The sequence below is a fragment of the Poecilia reticulata genome, linkage group LG11 (genome assembly GCF_000633615.1).
Source record: "Poecilia reticulata strain Guanapo linkage group LG11, Guppy_female_1.0+MT, whole genome shotgun sequence".
In the NCBI taxonomy this organism is placed as follows: domain Eukaryota; kingdom Metazoa; phylum Chordata; class Actinopteri; order Cyprinodontiformes; family Poeciliidae; genus Poecilia; species Poecilia reticulata.
This window is the reverse complement of record NC_024341.1, coordinates 13,013,725-13,030,337: the sequence shown is the minus strand read 5'-3', so window position 1 is coordinate 13,030,337 and position 16,613 is coordinate 13,013,725. Positions and strand designations below refer to the sequence as shown.

Sequence of the window (16,613 nt, the reverse complement as noted above, 5' to 3'; positions counted from 1 at the left end):
AACCAAACCTTAATTGTAGTACACATCTATTCGTTTTCGAAATTACCATTTCTCACTACTGATAAGATTGAATTTGACCAAGTTTCATAAAATATGATCTAAACCACTCTAAGCTGTTCTTTGAAAAGTTCATGTTTAATAATTTCAGCATTAGAACATCATGGTTGAAGAATCAAATGTATTTTTTTTAACACATATTAACTGTTTTAGTTACAATGATTATTTGAACTGCTCAATAAGAAGTAAGGAGCCTCTGGAATATTGAGGACGAAAACCTAGATGTAAAGAACGTAGTTGTCTATTTAACTGATTGTACTTCATTAATTGATTGGCCACAAGCAACTCCAGAAACACAGGTAAAATTAATTAACTGTTAATTGATTAATATGGGACTGAATTTTTAAAAACTGAGAAACCATTTATCCTAAACAAGTCACACGACTTTATGTTGCTAGATCCTAATAAAAAGTCACTTTTTCTGTTCGAAAAGTAACAAAATAAAACAAGTTTTAATAAAAAATAAAAATAAAAAGCTGATATGTGAGTATTAGCAGTGAACTAAAGGTCTGAAGGGTTAAATAAAGTGGTGAATGCAGGTGGATAGATGCGCAGAGAGGAGCTGGCTTTCAGGGCGCGTGGAGAGACAGGAGCTCGTGCATTCCTAACGTGTGTGTATGTGTATGTGTGTGGGCGCGTGGCTCGGGGTTCAGAGCTGTCGCCCGTCCTCTTCCTCCTCCTCCTCTTTCTCCTCCTGCTGCTGCTTCTCCTCCCCCTGCTCCTCCTGCCTGCCTCCACGGAGACGAGCAAAAGGCTGGGGAGGAGCGACAGAGCCCTTCAGTCAACAGACGCGGTGTGTACAGAAGCGGCGGTCGGCACCGGCTGCACCGGCAGGAACCCGGCGGAGGAGCGTCACCTCACGGTAAGCTAACGGTCGATCGTCACCGCGACGATGCTGACTAACGGTCGCTCCGCGGGGTGGAGAGGGGCGATGACATCGACGCTGCTCGCTTTCTTTTCAATTCTTTGGTTATTTTCTCTCGATTTGTTTTAATTGGACATGTAATGCTACGATTTTTTAAAGCTGAAACTATGAAGTGACAGCGGGGAAAGTCTGGAGGTCTGACTCCAGCTAGCGGAGCTCAGCCGCAGCTCGCTGTCTGCCTGTATCGTTAGCGGCTCCGCTGAATGATTTGTTATACCCTAAAAAAGATGTGCCCTACTCCGAATCCTCTGCATTTTATTATTATTATTATCATTATTTTTATTTTTAAATATTATTATTCCTGCTCAAGTGAGAGTACATAAAGCTTGATTGCATCAATGAGTGTTTCCGTTGGTGGGTTGAAACCAGCCCCCCGCAGCTGTACATCCTTCACTCGCCCGAACAGCGCCGTGAAGTCCCGGAGCAGGAGGTCCGCTCTCTCCTAGACCAATGTAAAAATAGCCCGGTGTGTCAGCTCAGCTCAGCTCAGTCTTGGTCACACCCGTACCCAAACAGAGCCCAGAGAGATCGTTTCCCGAAAGTAGACCACCGAACACTTATCCGTCTGGTTATGCGGGTCAACAGGAAGCCGCAGAGGTGCCACCTGTTCGTGTTAGCCGACCCCCTGCATCCTTCTAGTAAATGAGCCGAGCATGGGTTACTTACACAGGCCCAGGGGCGCAAACACTTAAAATTCAGAAACATCATATGTGTCTGAGACAGAGACGTAGTTGTAACTATGGATGGGAGAGATCTCAAATAGCTAAAGAGACACAAAACCCCTTTACTTGCTAAAGTTAAATATGAAAAGATCAAGATAAGACTATAGTGGCTGTCAAAACTGACTAAGAAAAAAAAACCTTCAGTTAGAAACACACTAAAATAGTTCAACTCTACAGAAGGATGCACAAAATCTGCTGGACTATCGAGGACATAAAAAGAATACGAAACTTTTTTTTTTGCTGCTGTCTGAGCAGAGAGATTGTGATCTGTGACCCATTCAGATCACAATCTCTGGCTACCAAAACAGCTGTACAATGTTAGAAAATGATCCAAGTGACATCATTGCTCTTGAGTTTTGCAATGGCGAAAACAATGAGGCAGGGGACAATTTGAAAGCTGTGGCCACGTAGTGAGTTTTATTATGACACTGGTTTGGAGGGAGCAGATAGTAGAAAGTGTCATGCTGTGAAAACAACTGCTGTATGAATAAATAAATATTATATTAAACTAATTGATGCTTAATCTCCTTTCTGTTGAATTAATAATCATTAATGTAAGAACATTGCACATAGTAACGTTTTGCCACTGCCCTTTGGTGATGCCACTGCAGTGGTCATTAAATCTATTTCTTCTTCACTCATTTCTTTTTCATCTGTGACCGTCTTAACCGTCGTCTGTCCGGTGTGACCACCTACTGCAGAGGCAACAGGCTGATTATGTTATCGATGTGCAAATGCACAAACCTTGCAATAATAATCCTGCACATTATGACACTGCCGTCTATATTTCTACATTTATTTTTCAGAGTTCAGGTGTTTTTGCGAACTTCCCCTTCTAAGCAACAGAAGCGGCAGCTCTTGCCGCCCTGCTGAGTTGCGCTTACGTATATAGTTATGCGTTTTTTCCCTATCTGGGGTTTGAGTTCAGCTGCAGAGCAACGCAGCTGTGGAAACCACAAGTCACCTTCGTGATAAGACTGGTGCGGCTGGCCAGGTGCTGATGACAGGACAGTATAACCTAAATCTAACATGTGCAACCTACTTACTGCTGGCTCTTCAGTCGTCTTTAAAGTGCGGTGTGAGATAACGCGTTACCCTGCTGTGGGTTTGCAGCAAAAGGAAATGAAAATGAAACTCGTGGGGAGAAAATTCAAAAGGTGCACACACACACACACACACACACACACACACACACACACCACCAGCAAAACTGAAATTGAAATGATGACACAAAATGTATTGTGTCGTTCCCCCCCCCCCCAACCCCCAATTAGAAGAAAGCCCATAAACGTTATGGGTCAGAGTTAGCCTCGAAATTCACAATTACTGTTTTTTAATCAGCGTTTCCTAATGAGCTCCCTGGCTGAGGAGAAAAATAAAATAAGATCTTGTTTTAGATTCAGCCAGGCCCTTAGAGAGAAAACACTAACAGCAGCCTCTTTGACTCGAGGCGGTAAGGATTTCTTGTTTTATCCGTTTCATACGATGGAGTGGGACGATGATAAAGGAACCTGCAGTCGGCAAATATGGATATAAATATTTACAAGTACAAGAGTTCAGGGTGACAAATCTAAGCAGCCAAGCTACAGTGGTAAACAATAGAAGCGATATGCTATTGATAGGTGAATTTTTTTTTTCTTTCAGGGGTTTTAATTACAAAAAGGATTGCAGCAGGTTTAGGAGCTTAAAGCGTCTCTTGGATATGTTTCCCCCGTCCTGCCTGCATGTCAGTGTGTAGATGAGCCGGAAAGCTTTTGGCCAGAGAAAAAAGGTTTCCCGGTGGGCGAGTGGCTCCGAGGCTTCAGAGGCTTCGGAGAGAGCAGCAGATGGATGATGATGTAGCGGGAACTGGTGCTCCCTGCCTCCCGCCGCCATCCGTCACACGCTAATGATCGTGTCACACCTTCTCCCCGGGAGGCCGGCCACTTCTGCAGCGCTCAGCTCAAAAACCAGTGGCTGCGCTCTAATCCCCTCTTCACTGCCGTCGGCTGAAAAGCCTGGAAGCAGGAGTGTCGCTGCGAGCCTCTCCATCACCAATTCCTCACTTTTTTCCCTCCTTCCTCCATCGCCTCTTTTCATTCCTCCTTCACCTTTAAAGCCCCGTACAAAACGCTCTCTCTCGTCTCTCTTCATCTTTTCCCGTCTAATTCATCTGCTCCATAGCCTTCCTCCTCGTGTCTTTCTTCGTGTCATCTCTTATTGGTGTAAATTCACAGGCATAATCCAGCCCCAGCATGTCTCCTCCTGCTTTACATCCAGATTCTCTTTGATCGTCATAATTAAAGGAGATGCGTTGATTCTCCACTCCCCCCCCTCCCTCTCGCGTTGTGAGGTCTGGGGTCAGGGTTGACCACAGGGCAGCAGCGTTCATGGAGCTGGTGTGTGTTTGGCTGATGGACAGCTCAGCAAGAACTCGCCAGCAGCACATTAGGGAGCCCGCCAACCTTATCCTTCTGGACTGTTTATACAACTCTAAACCATTTCCTCTTTACACAGGCTGCAGTAGACCGCCACACAAAGCCAGATTTGGATCTTTATTAGTCTTTTGTTAACTGTGAAACTTCACCAGCTAGCGGGGTATGCAGGAACTCCCATTGGTTATCGCTTTGATTAATCTGATCTGATCAGGTCAAATTCAGAAAAGAAAAAAGAATCTGATTTTTGCTGTTTACTCTACTCATCAATACTAAGAACTCCAACAGTGTTTGGTCTATAAATCCATTGGTCAACAACACGTATATTGATACTACTTTAGGTAGATAAAAATAAAATTTGATATGCATGTTGTTCATTTTCTGCTGGATTCAAAAGTATTTGTCAGCGAACCTCCACCCCATCTTTCCTGTTTTATGTAGAAAAGGAGCAATAGAATCGGTCAGAGTAATTGGGATTAACTGGACACTCCTGTCCATTTAAATCCTGATTATTCCGTCTCAGTGCGAATTGTTGTCAGCATCTTGTTCACTGGAAAATGTCAGGTGCAGAAACACGGGGATCTTAGTGGTCTTTGGTTTGATTTCTGGTTTATAATAAAGATGCACAGAGAACAGAACCAATCAGTTTCCAACTGAATGGCTGGTTAAATACTCAATCTTTTTTATTATTATTACTATCAAATGTCTTATTATCCTTACAAAACATCTGCGTTGGCAGGTCAGAAATAACCTCCTATGTTCAGTATAATACAGCGTTATAGAAAACTTGGTTTATTTTAGTAACTTGACTCACTAAGTATTATTAAAATTACACACAGAGTGATATTTTCAAGCCTTTATTTCTGTTAATTATAATTTTTCGCTTACAGCTGAAAAAAAATGCGACATTTAATTTCCTAGAGCAGGAAATTACATCAGACCAATAAAAACATTATTAATACAGAAATGTGGGTGTAATGAAAAGTATGTTTAAGGCTGTTATTTTCAAAAGATACTTTCAGTGCAACAAATGATCCTCATTAAACTGCATATTCTAGTTTATTAAATGTTGCTGTATTTAATACAGTTATTGTAACTAGCCAATAACAGTTTTGAGTTTTGTTCGATCTGTTCGGTTTTTATCCAATTCAGAACCAAAATAAATAAGAGAGGAAAAATGTGGTGCAGATTCTTTGATCAAGAAGGTAGTTATGAATCCGAGTAGATAGGCCCATTTATTTAACAATCTATATATCAATAATCATTGTCTAATATTTTGCATGTCTTTATAGACCAAAAATGGTGGCAATTCTTAGTTTTAATATATTTATTGAACAGGTGGGAAAAGCACCATTTGTTTTTCAACATTTGACCCCACCGATCACCATCTGAAAAATAATCTGATTCCTGTGTGTGGCCAATTAGTTGATGCAGCTGCGGTGAATTTCTTCTCGATTGTAAAAGGTTGGATTATACATAATGTATGTTTACGCAACAGTCCTACAGCCAATCCCTTTTCTAATGTAAATTTTTAGACCACCACATGCCGAGATTTCAATGTCAATGATATTTTTTATTTATGCCGCACTAAGATGCCAATGGGAAGTAAACTGCGTTCAGCTGTTAAATAGTCATGTTGTGGGACTCGGCATCCTCTCAGCTCGTTATTCCCTCTCAGGTGTTGCAGGCCGAAGCGTCCCCCGGAGCGGCGTGTTACAGCAGACTGCGTCCGCTTTAGAAAAGATGCCGGAATGCCGCCTCCTTTGTGTGTGACTTGTGCGTCTTTCCTCTGGTCCCCTCCGACTGTCTCGCCACAGGGATCAGGGATTCGGCTCAGCATTCGGAGGAATATCAGCGTCGCCGGATCAGATGATGCTCTGACTCTCTCTCTTTCTTCCGCAGCTGCTGTTTCTAAGAAAAGCTCAAGGACGTGCTTTAAAACGCACAAGCGCACCAACATACCGTGCACGCGTGAGGCAGGTTTCACTTCCGAGCACAAGGCTCGTTCGTACGCGTGCGTTGAAGACGCAGAGTAAAACAATTACTGCTGGAAGACTGCAATTAGCCGTCAAGCCAGGAGAGCTTTCTGGAAGTGCCGACAGAGGTTCACACACAAACGAGCACAAGATTGCAGGCGGGCTTTTATGCTCCGGCTACCGTTTGAAACAGGCGTGTGGCGGCGATTCTGTCATACAATAACTGCTGACAGGTTTTTACCCCCCCTTTCTCTCTCTCTCTCTCTTATGTTTTCTGATTTCTTCAGGCTGTTTTCCATTGACCACTGAAGGGGGCCTGCAGAGAGGAGAACGTTAGCGAAGCCGAGCAGAGGCGGACGCGATAATTGCATTTCTTGCTGCCCTGTGGGAACATGGGATATATGACCCCATCATTCACTCGTAAGGCTCTCCAGTAAACAATTCCACACAGGTAGGGACGGGGTAAGAATCTAGCCAAAAATATTTCTCTAAATGGTAATAAAATGCTCATTATTTGGCTAAACAGGGCTTGCGGTTTTGTGTGTGTGTTTTTTTTTTTCAGAAGGATGACGGAGGCGGTCGTAGAGAGTGCAGATGTCCTTGCAAAACCCTGTGACACAAAAACCCACCCCTCCCTGTCGCCATGTCTACCCCTCTGCAGTCAGAAGGGGGGTGGGGAGTGTCACACTGACATTAAGAAGCTCCAGCAGCAGCAGGTGAGTGACATTTAACATACACATCCTGCTAATTAACAACGCCGATATGATTCATCTTTCTCCCTACACCGCTCATTTTACGAGGTCCTGGTAATAAATTGTTCCCTTGCCCGCAGGAACACTGTAACCAGGTGATACCAAAGAAAAAATTCAAGGTAAGCTAAAGTTGCGCCTCCTCTCATTATTCATTTTTACTGGGATATCGATTGCAGTGGGCCCTATGAATTTGTAATAATGCTTGTGTATGTGTTTCAGCCCAAAGGAAAGTTGGTGCGCAGCATGGCGTTCAGCGAGGAGTCCTCCCCGTTTGAAGAAACCAAGGTAGGAGACATACACATCTCATAATCTTCCGCCCCCCTCCGCAGCCTCATCACGGCGCTCAAATTACTCTTTATTTTCTTCCGTTTCAGGCATCTCCAGACACAAACATCCCATCCAGCTGCCATGACAACGAGAGGACCTCCAGTAGGGACGAGGAGCAGGAGAACAGCCCCGATCCAAAGAAACCACCACTGTCTAAAGGTGTGTGTGAGACGGACGCCTCACAAAGAGACAAGTGGAAAGCAAATAAATTTGAAATGTAATCAAATGTGATAATAAATGCGGGCATTTGTTATTGCGACATAAGACTTTGTGTTGTTCCATTATCTCTCAGAGTCCAGTGTGGAGTACACCGACTCTACCGGAACAGATCTGGACCAGTTTATTGAGGACACCCTCAACAGCAACCCCAGAGACCGTCTGACACTGCTGAAACTGGAGCAGGACATGACTGATTTCATCTTCAGCAATAGGTGAGTCCATGTGAAGTAGCGTGTGTTTCAGTGTCTCTGTTTAATGCACAGCTAGAGAGGTTCTACAATTCATTAAATTAAACTACGTTTCTCCTTCAATCAACCAAATCGTAAACAACCCATGTAATCATGCAATTAAGTAAAACCCAAACGTAGGCACAACTTATGGATCATTTGTTTGGCATTGTGGCCTAAAATCCATAATCCATCCACCACCAGAACCACCTCTGGAGATTGTAGTTCATCTCCATCCTCCTCTTTCTCTCAGTTCCTTTAAGAAGTTCCCTCAAATGTCGTCCTACCACCGCATGCTGGTCCATCGGGTGGCGGCCTACTTTGGCATGGAGCACAATGTGGACCACACAGGCAAGTCGGTCATCATCAACAGGACGAGCAACACGCGCATGTAAGCCCTAAAAAAAACATCTATGTGTTTCCCTGTGGCCACTTACGTATCGGTGTGAACTGATACATTTGAATATTTGTCTGCTTTAGACCGGAGCAGCGCTTCTCAGACATGGTTCACAAGGACAAGACCGAAGACACACTCCCTCTGAAGATACTATTAAAGAGGGACAATTCGGACGACCAGGTCTAACTTTGCTCTAGGAAATTATCTTCAAAGCCGACATTGATCGCAGTCTATCCTTGACCTCTTTTTCCCCATTCTTCTCCCTAACAGGGCCGCCACCACCCTTCACGCGAGAGGCAAAGTAAGTCGATGGAGGAGAGAGAAGAAGAGTACCAAAGGGCACGAGAACGAATCTTCAACAAAGAGGTGAGAGAAAGAGACTGAGAGGAACTAAACGGGACACGACAAAAAAAAAAAAAAAAGAAAAAGAACGGAATGGACTGGAGTTAATTTCTCCTCTGCGCCTCTTTTTTTTTTTTTATCACTGCAGCCACTCTGCACTCAGGAGAGCGGCCATGCAGAAAGCAGGTAACCTTGCCTGAGGTGTATATTTTCCATGTAACTTTCAGCATATTATATTTAGATGAGGACATTAATATACGCCTGTGTGCGTGCAGGGACGTGGAGGAGTACAATTCATACGTGGAGACCCAGAGGAAAAGACAGCTCTTCAGGTAAAGCGCTCGCTGCAAACATGCAGCCATTTATCATCTTAATCTGGTCAGCCTGGCTGGCGCAGGGCTTTTCAGAATCTGCAGCAAGAGCTAGATCTTGTTTTATTCATTTGTGTGTGTCAGTGTCAAAGATTCCTGGAAGTACATAAAGTATTTAAAATGTTGGTGAGTTAATGGATAATGGCCTAATCCCTTTATTACATGCTGCATGTAGGCAGAGATTCGCGTAGGCAGCAGGTGCTGACTGGAATCGGACCATTTTCAGCTCGATTAGCCCCGACCGGTTACTGGCTGGCTGGAAACGCAAAAATCACATCTTTTTCCAATCAGCAAGTGAGACCTGGTATTGATATTGGTTCCAGTTGATCAGATGCAGACAAGTCTTAAGGTCAAAATTCCCACCTGACAGATCAGCTAAAAATTAGACTTGGAGCTAATTACCAAAGCTACTGTAACCTGTCCAAGCACCATTTGGAAAGTTTGAAGTTTGACTACTGTAATGTCTGTAAATTTTCCATTGATGATTGGAAAGTCATTTTTAAAATGAAACATTAATAAAAGGTGATCATTATTTTTCCAATATTGCTACTTCTTTTTCTCTTTTGAAGATTGTTTCTGTTAAAAATAGAAATCGCTCGCGGCCAATTTTTTACTAGGAGACATTTCTGCAATGCTGCCGTGAGGAGTAATATGTCAGCAGGTGATTCTTAAATGTGCCGTTGGGCAGACTGTGCAGATACGAGTGTCGCACTGAGAGGAGATTTTCTTCAAACTCCTCTGAAGGTGGTCTGAAAACCGTCTTCAGTGAATATGTTCTCGTCATGCTCCTTTCAGATCACATGAACAGACCGAGGTTAGCAATTTTCAGGACCAGTGAGGTGCTACAACGTGAAGCCAGAGGATTTATAGAGATTTAATAAACCATCTAAAAAGAAACTGTGTTTTCTACATGTCCAGACATGCCTATGGGGGTTTGAGAACGAGAGAAAGAGAGCAAGATTTTCAGCTGATAACAGGAAGGCTGATTAGAAAACAAAAAAATTGCTCATGTTTTTACTTTATTATGGAATATCCTGGATTTGAACATTTATGCAGCTTTTTGTAAATCTCTCGACTGCTGTCTTAGAAATACATCCGTAAAAGAGGCTCAAATGTCTCCATAAACATATTTTCTATTAAAATGTTCCAGTTTGTTTTACTGTAGCTGCTCTCTCACATTTTAACTTTGCCTCAACTCCTAATATAAATAACATGTTTTTTTTATTATTAGTATTACTTCCATTACTACCAAGAAATCCAAATAATCCAACAACTGATTGGTTTTGATGAGAATGTCTCATGACTTCCTGACAGGAAAAGTCGTGCCAACTCGAGCTCCAGCTGGACGGGCAGCAGCAAGCAGAGCAGCATCGAGACCGACTATTGCTATAGCAACGACCCCCCACCTTGGAGCAGCACAGATTCAGACTCGTCCTTCCAGTGGACAAGTCCAGCGGTGAAAGCCCACCAGCCTTCCGGTCAGAGTTGGGACACACGATCAGGTGCGTTTTTATTTCAAGCTTCGGAGAGAAAAAAATCAAAAATCAAAATCACTTAGTAACTTTTCAGCACTTATCGCTCGTCTCACTGAGGTGTAAACTCAGTCATCAGAGGTGAGGGGCTTCACTCCTCCACACCTGTGCACACGGAAAGAGAGGCGCAGGCTTCATCACCGTCACGTGTGCCCGAGCGGGGCTCGCTGTTTATAAATTATCAGCTTTTATTCAGAAGCGCCTAATTAACAAAAAGTCGAAGTTCTGGTGTGAAAATTAAACTCCAATCTACAAATCTTCACACCAGAGCTGTAAATTTTCACGCAACACCTCCAGTCTTTCTCACATATTCTGGAGAGGGGGGAAAAAAAAAAAAAAACGTCATCGCTGCGGAAGAGGTTGTTTTTAGCACAACTTCTTCTCTTTTTTTTTTTTTTTTAAATAATTGTGAGAAATCTGCTGTTCATCTTGCATTCTTCTCTTGGTCTCCGTCAGGCTCCATCTCACTTTACAGACTGCCACCCCCTTGTGCGCACCCGTCTCCGCCTCCTCCCATCATCGAGGAGCCGGTTCACGGCTACGTCACGGAGAACGGCATTCCTCCAGGGAGCATACTAGTGAACCCTCTTACTGGTACATGACACACACACATTGCATCGCATCGTTCTGTCAACAGCAAGTTCACGTTCATCATATTCAACCTTTAACCTCACAGGGCAACCTTTCCTGAACCCTGACGGAAGCCCAGCTGTGTACAACCCTCCAGATAGTCAGCAACCAATCAGTAGCCAGACTCTGCCGCCTCAGCAGCAGGTGACACACTTTACTGGACTTTTACTTCCACACACTTTGTTCCAGACCCAGCCTACGAAATACTAAAGTTCTCCATGAATTTATAAATGGAAACTGCATATTAGGGTAGGAAATATGGCCAAGAAATGTTTTGCAACTGTTTTTCTGACTCGTACACCTGGAAAACACTGACATCATACATGACACACTACAAAAACATGAACTCTTATAAGTATTATTGGTCTAGTTTTCACTGCAAATATCTTAGTACATCTGAAATGAGACAAAAAATAAACTACAAGTAACTTTTCAGCACGATCTGGGAGTTTCTTTTAGGTCAATAATTCCTTAATATTGATGGAAAAGGACTAGTTGTATGCTAAATAATCTGCCAGTGGAACAAGACATTTTTCCCGAAATGTTTTGAGAAGAACAAGACATTATGGGTTTTTACTGGAAAACTCAGCTGTGTCAGAAAGACATTTCTCCCATATTATAATGTATAAAATGGGAAAAGTGTCTTGTTTCACTGGCTGATTATTTAATTTATCATTCGTACCTTTTCATCAATATTAAGACAGTATTTACTGTAATTTATTTTTGCACTAGAAACTAAACCAAAAACACTCGGATTGTGTTTTTGCAGTGCACACAATCTCAACCTTCCAAAGTTCTTTGACCCTGACTTTCAGTTTAAAATATTAAAAACTGCAGTTTTCCATGAATTTATTAAAAAGATTCCTATAGACTGGTTTTGTAAATGGAACCTAGGATTCAGGATGGGAAATGGGGTAGAGAAACCATTTTTTTGTCATATGAGGGAAAACGACTGAAGTCACACATGCCAAACACGATCACACTGACACGCTCATGTTTATCTGTGTCTCCATCCGTCTCTCAGGTGGTTCAGTACTCGTCTGTCTCTTACTCAGCTCCCCAGATGTTACCTGTCACTCCCTCACAGCCATACTCAACAGTATGTATCACTGAGTGGCCCGCTGTGCGCGTCTATGTGTGTGTCTGTGTGTACTGACCTCCTTTCTCTGGACTTGACAGGTTGAAGATCTCTCCTCACAGTTTGCTCATGTGACAGTGAGCTGCCCGTCGACAGGAGATGCCGCTCCCATCTACCCTCCCAGTCAGGGTTACATCTATGCAGCTCCTGCCCCTCCTAACCTGCCCAGCTACTGCCAGCCCTCACCACAGGTAAAGGCAAACACTTTTTTCTGCCTTGTATATTTCACTTTAGACTTGGAAATGTATACCCAGCACCAATGATGTCGCCCAATAGGTGCCTGTGTACGTTTACCCTACCTCAGCCCAGCCTGGATTCAGGCCCGCTTCGCCCTCCCAACATGTCCGCAGCTCAGCAGCACAACCAGCAGGTACTTCCTCTTTCTTTCTTGTCTTTTTTTTTTTTTTTTGGTGGAAGAGAAAACTGCAGCAGTAGAGGAGGGGGCCGTTACACTGTCAGAGATGTAGTCTGAGGGTCTCACAGTGAACCGGTCTCTTTTCCTGCTGTTTCTTTTCATCAGAAAGACGACACAGTTCAACCTCCTGATCCCTGCTGGTTAAATACTTTACCAGCATTTTTTTTAATTCAGTGTTAAATTGGTGTTTGAAGGAAATGTAAAGCAGGAGATCTTATGAAGTGACGAAGGTGAAGGTCTTATGTTTTAAACCATCACAGTTCTTATAATGAAATGCTAAAGAAACTATGAGTGAACAGAGCTTTGTCTGATTATTACAACTAACTAACTTGTTGCACACTTCCTGTCAGCTTGCTCAAAGAAGGCCACTACACTTACAAATGAACCAGATTCGACTGCTTGAAAATATCTTCTGTCCCAAAAAAATAAATAACACATAAACTTGACAAAGCAAAAAAAAAAAAAAAACTATCACCATTTTTAAGGTAATCGTATTACCTTAAAAATGTAGTTGGCAAACTACATGCAGGATACTTTAAGTAGCCTATAGGATAAAGTTAGTCGTCTAATATTAACGTATTAATATTAACTTATTAGAAAAAAAGTAGCTTATTTTTGGACAGTGAAGTCACAAAAAAGACAAAACATTGAGTGAAGGCAAAAGTAATTACACAGACTGAATATAATCAAGTAAATTTAAATATGCAATGATGTCCACTTCTCATTATAAATAGACAAAACTTGTTGCTTTATAAAGAGGAATACAGCAAAAATATTCTTCTTTATAAGTAATTGAAACCTAACACTCAATAATGTGACTAATAGTCAGTATGTTTTTTTTATTTCAGCATGAATGGCAGTAACTGCTGCTAAACTTTTTAATACATTTAAAAATGTATATGTAATAATCATAAAAGCCTCAGTGATATGACAACAGCCCAGCCCAACTCACAATATGTTAAGAAAAATGTCAAAACATTTGTGTTGCCCACCGTTTTTTATTTATCTCTGTGATGAAATCAGCTCCTAATAATCCCAGTGGTGCGTCTGTGTGCAGCAGGTTACCCCCCTGCTGTGAGGGTGCAGCAGTCTTCCCACACCCAGCCTCAGCCTGTGCTGGGCACATACACGCCAGTTGCCTCCCACCAGTGTAGCATGGTTCAGGTAACTTCCTGTCTCACCCCCACTGACTCATCCATTTGTTCTAACACAACATGTAAAAAATGATCTGCCCTAACGTTGCTTTTCTTGCCCCCCTGCAGGGAGGCGCTTCGGTGCCCTTTCCTCAAAGCAAAGCTGGGCCTGGGGGAGTTGGAGACGCGGGGTATTGCTGCGTGGTTCCCCCACCTCCTCATCACAGTAGCTGCACCAACCTCAGAGCACCTGCTTGGAACATGCAGTATTGATGGTGTGACAATACCTTGGTTCCTGTGTCGTCACACGCTCGCACACTTTTTTCTCCCCCCCCTCTTTTTTTTCTCTTTTTTTCAATGCAAATACATTTTTTCGCACTCCCTTACCTTCACCCTCTTTCCTCCCGACGGTGTGGGTTCGCTGTTCCCACACTCACAACATAGCCTCGCTCACAGATAAATGTTCCACTGTACCAAAGCTTAGTAGAATATATAAGAGCTGCTGTACTGAATGCATAATTTATATACACAAATGGAGTTTTATATTGTTATTAAATTATATATATATTGTGTTTTAAGGAAATGCACTGTGTGAAGAGAATAAAGTGCCATGGTTTGACTGATGAGGTCACATGTCTGCATCACCCAGCCGTTTTGTTTCCTCTGAACCCAACGCTGATGTCATTGACAGTACAGAGAGCTGTGATGAGAGGAAATATTACGGGAAGACGCCCTCCGCTGCAGCAGAACCTTTTTCTGTGGCGAAGTAGCAAACGGCAATCTGAAGATTAAAGAAACGGGGCTGTTTGTAGGAAATCAATTTATCATTGTCTGACAAGCAAGATACTTGTGTAATCCTGGGTACTCAGCCAAAGGAATAATGGGCTTATTATGAGACAGAGCAAGAGAACCGACAAGAACTAATGACGCTTTTACACTTACAAGTGACAGAGAGGAAGAAAGTCTCCATTAACTAGTCTTCTGTAGGACTTCAGCACCCCCTGGTGTTCAGTAGTGAGCATTGCTTTGATAAACTTTTTGACCCTGCAGAACTCGCACAGACAGGTTGGCATACGGTGACAGTAAAAATGCACAAAACTTTCTGCACTGATTTAAAGGATAATTTTATCCTTTAAATTTTGTAACCAAAATTACAAAATTATTGTAATTTTGGTTTTTGACTTAAAAATATATATTTCTGAATACTTGCTATAATCAGTAGTTGCATAATTTAAATTCCTTTTATAGAAGAAGATAACCTAACAACATATGCAGCTGGTCTGTACCCATTTAGTTTCTGCTCAATTGTATTTTACACTACTGGGAATATCTAAATATCTAAATTTGTTTACCCAATGACGGAAAAATAGAGAAAACTGGTTATTGCCGCACCATCCGTTGACAAAGACTTCAAACTGGCGTTGCATGGTATATGTAATGTGTCGGGCATTCATGCTCTGCATATCAGCAACAGATTTAGCTTTCACTTCCCTTAATGTTCATGACATTACAGTCATTAGGAGACGAGATGCTAAAGCTCAGGGAAAATTGAGAGGGTGTTAATAAAAATCAAGGACATTATTGCTTCTGGAAAATTTCCAGATGTGAAAGCCTCAACTTTCTAAAACATCTCTTTATTCCTGAAACTTATAAATATGTGAGAATTATGCAAAAGCTTTTAATTGCTGGGGGGGGAACTTGAGAAGTCTTTTTGGATAAAAGGTTGGAATCAAAACAAGCAAAAAAACAAACAAGTTTTTTTTTACTACCAAACACCATCTCCATCTCACTCAAACTATTTTCCTCTTCACCGAGAAAGCCCAGATGCAACTAACAACATTAGTGACAACTCGGCTGTGTTCAAGTTTCTCTACTAAATCGTGACAGTGAAAAAGAGCCAGCAGGCACCGACCTGCAGCCGAAGCGGCTAAATGAAATTCAACCATCACTAACTTTATTTACACTGGCGTTTGTTTTCCTGCTGAACATCCACCCGAGCTGATCAGAACCCGGCAAAGTTCTTCCAAAATCCAATTAGCTCTTTCACAGACATGCAGGACTGTGTCATTACACCAAAACAGTCGCTTTTAAGTCTGCAGGCAATCTTCGTTTTGCTCTGCCGCAATAAACCCGCGCTCTCTGTCAAGCGAGCAACGGCTGCTGATGTGCCATTGTTTCAAACGCTGCGTAATTCATTTTGTTCTCCGCGTGATTCATAATCTTCCCTTCATATCCAATGAAACATATCCATCACCCACACGAGCCCTTCAAAATTAAATTTAGATTTCATAACTGCGGCACAGAATGCATAATTCAAACAGGCCGGTGGGTTTTGCGAGAGTCGAGACTATTTTTGTTCCAACATTCGAGCCGCCTCACACGCACACACACACACACACACACACACACACACATACACAGACACACAGGCGGAGGCAGCTGTGCAGGTTCCATCATCTTTAATAAAAGGCACATGTACAGCCAAAGTGAGATGAGTGAGTCCACCGGCATAGAGACGAAGCATCAAAAACACAGAAATACAGGAAGCAGAGGTCGGGAGGAGAGAGATCTGCCTGCCTTTACAGTAGAATCTACATGAGTAACATCATCATCATCATCATCTCGCTTCGTTCAAGTCTGTCTAACACTAAGATGTGTCTGTACTCAGGTCAAACGCCTCTGGAACCATCCCGCCGCACACTACTTCATCCAAACTCTTCTTCTGTGGTTCAGTTACTTTGTGGTAAAAACCATATTAAATTTAGGAGGGAAAAACCCCCCACAAATCACAAAAAAGCAGGATTAACATAATTAGATAAAATTTGTTATCTAAGGAGCGATTAAACTTTAATTTTCTCAAAGGTGTTAAAAACAAAATCAAAAACAGCTTTTAAAAAAGTAATTGCTAAGAAAACATTTTTTTAAAAAAAGAAAAAAAAAAAGGAAAATGCTTCATGTAAAACAGCTGAAATAAATATAAACACACACAGCCTGTTTAGTTACCAGAAAGCAAGTGACACAGTGAAGCCCCTGAAT

The 16,613-nt window shown here is 42.3% G+C and overlaps 1 protein-coding gene across 3 annotated transcripts; it reads left to right on the top strand.

The window, feature by feature from the left end:
- The first annotated feature begins 682 nt into the window (after positions 1-682).
- arpp21 (cAMP-regulated phosphoprotein, 21) lies at positions 683-14,210 on the top strand. Of its 3 annotated transcripts, none has more exons than XM_008421858.2 (20): positions 683-919; positions 6,382-6,545; positions 6,657-6,810; positions 6,927-6,965; positions 7,066-7,131; positions 7,221-7,332; positions 7,466-7,604; positions 7,873-8,010; positions 8,100-8,196; positions 8,287-8,382; positions 8,507-8,544; positions 8,634-8,690; positions 10,044-10,231; positions 10,718-10,855; positions 10,938-11,035; positions 11,916-11,990; positions 12,071-12,220; positions 12,306-12,399; positions 13,505-13,608; positions 13,707-14,210. In XM_008421858.2, the coding sequence occupies exons 3-20, from the start codon at positions 6,661-6,663 to the stop codon at positions 13,848-13,850; spliced, it is 1,923 nt and encodes a 640-aa protein (XP_008420080.1). In that variant the 5' UTR covers positions 683-919; positions 6,382-6,545; positions 6,657-6,660; the 3' UTR covers positions 13,851-14,210. The 3 variants fall into 3 exon arrangements, with proteins under 3 accessions (XP_008420080.1, XP_008420079.1, XP_008420081.1); XM_008421857.2 differs by having other exon boundaries at positions 684-919; positions 13,502-13,608; XM_008421859.2 differs by lacking the exon at positions 11,916-11,990 and having other exon boundaries at positions 684-919; positions 13,502-13,608.
- The last annotated feature ends 2,403 nt before the right edge of the window (positions 14,211-16,613 follow it).

Bases quoted from the DNA above. Each gene is read 5' to 3' on its own strand.
- arpp21 (XM_008421857.2), top strand. From the start codon at position 6,661: ATGACGGAGGCGGTCGTAGAGAGTGCAGATGTCCTTGCAAAACCCTGT. The intron at 7,132-7,220 runs GTAGGAGACATA...CTTCCGTTTCAG, and splicing joins CCCCGTTTGAAGAAACCAAG to GCATCTCCAGACACAAACAT. The intron at 8,545-8,633 runs GTAACCTTGCCT...GTGTGCGTGCAG, and splicing joins AGCGGCCATGCAGAAAGCAG to GGACGTGGAGGAGTACAATT.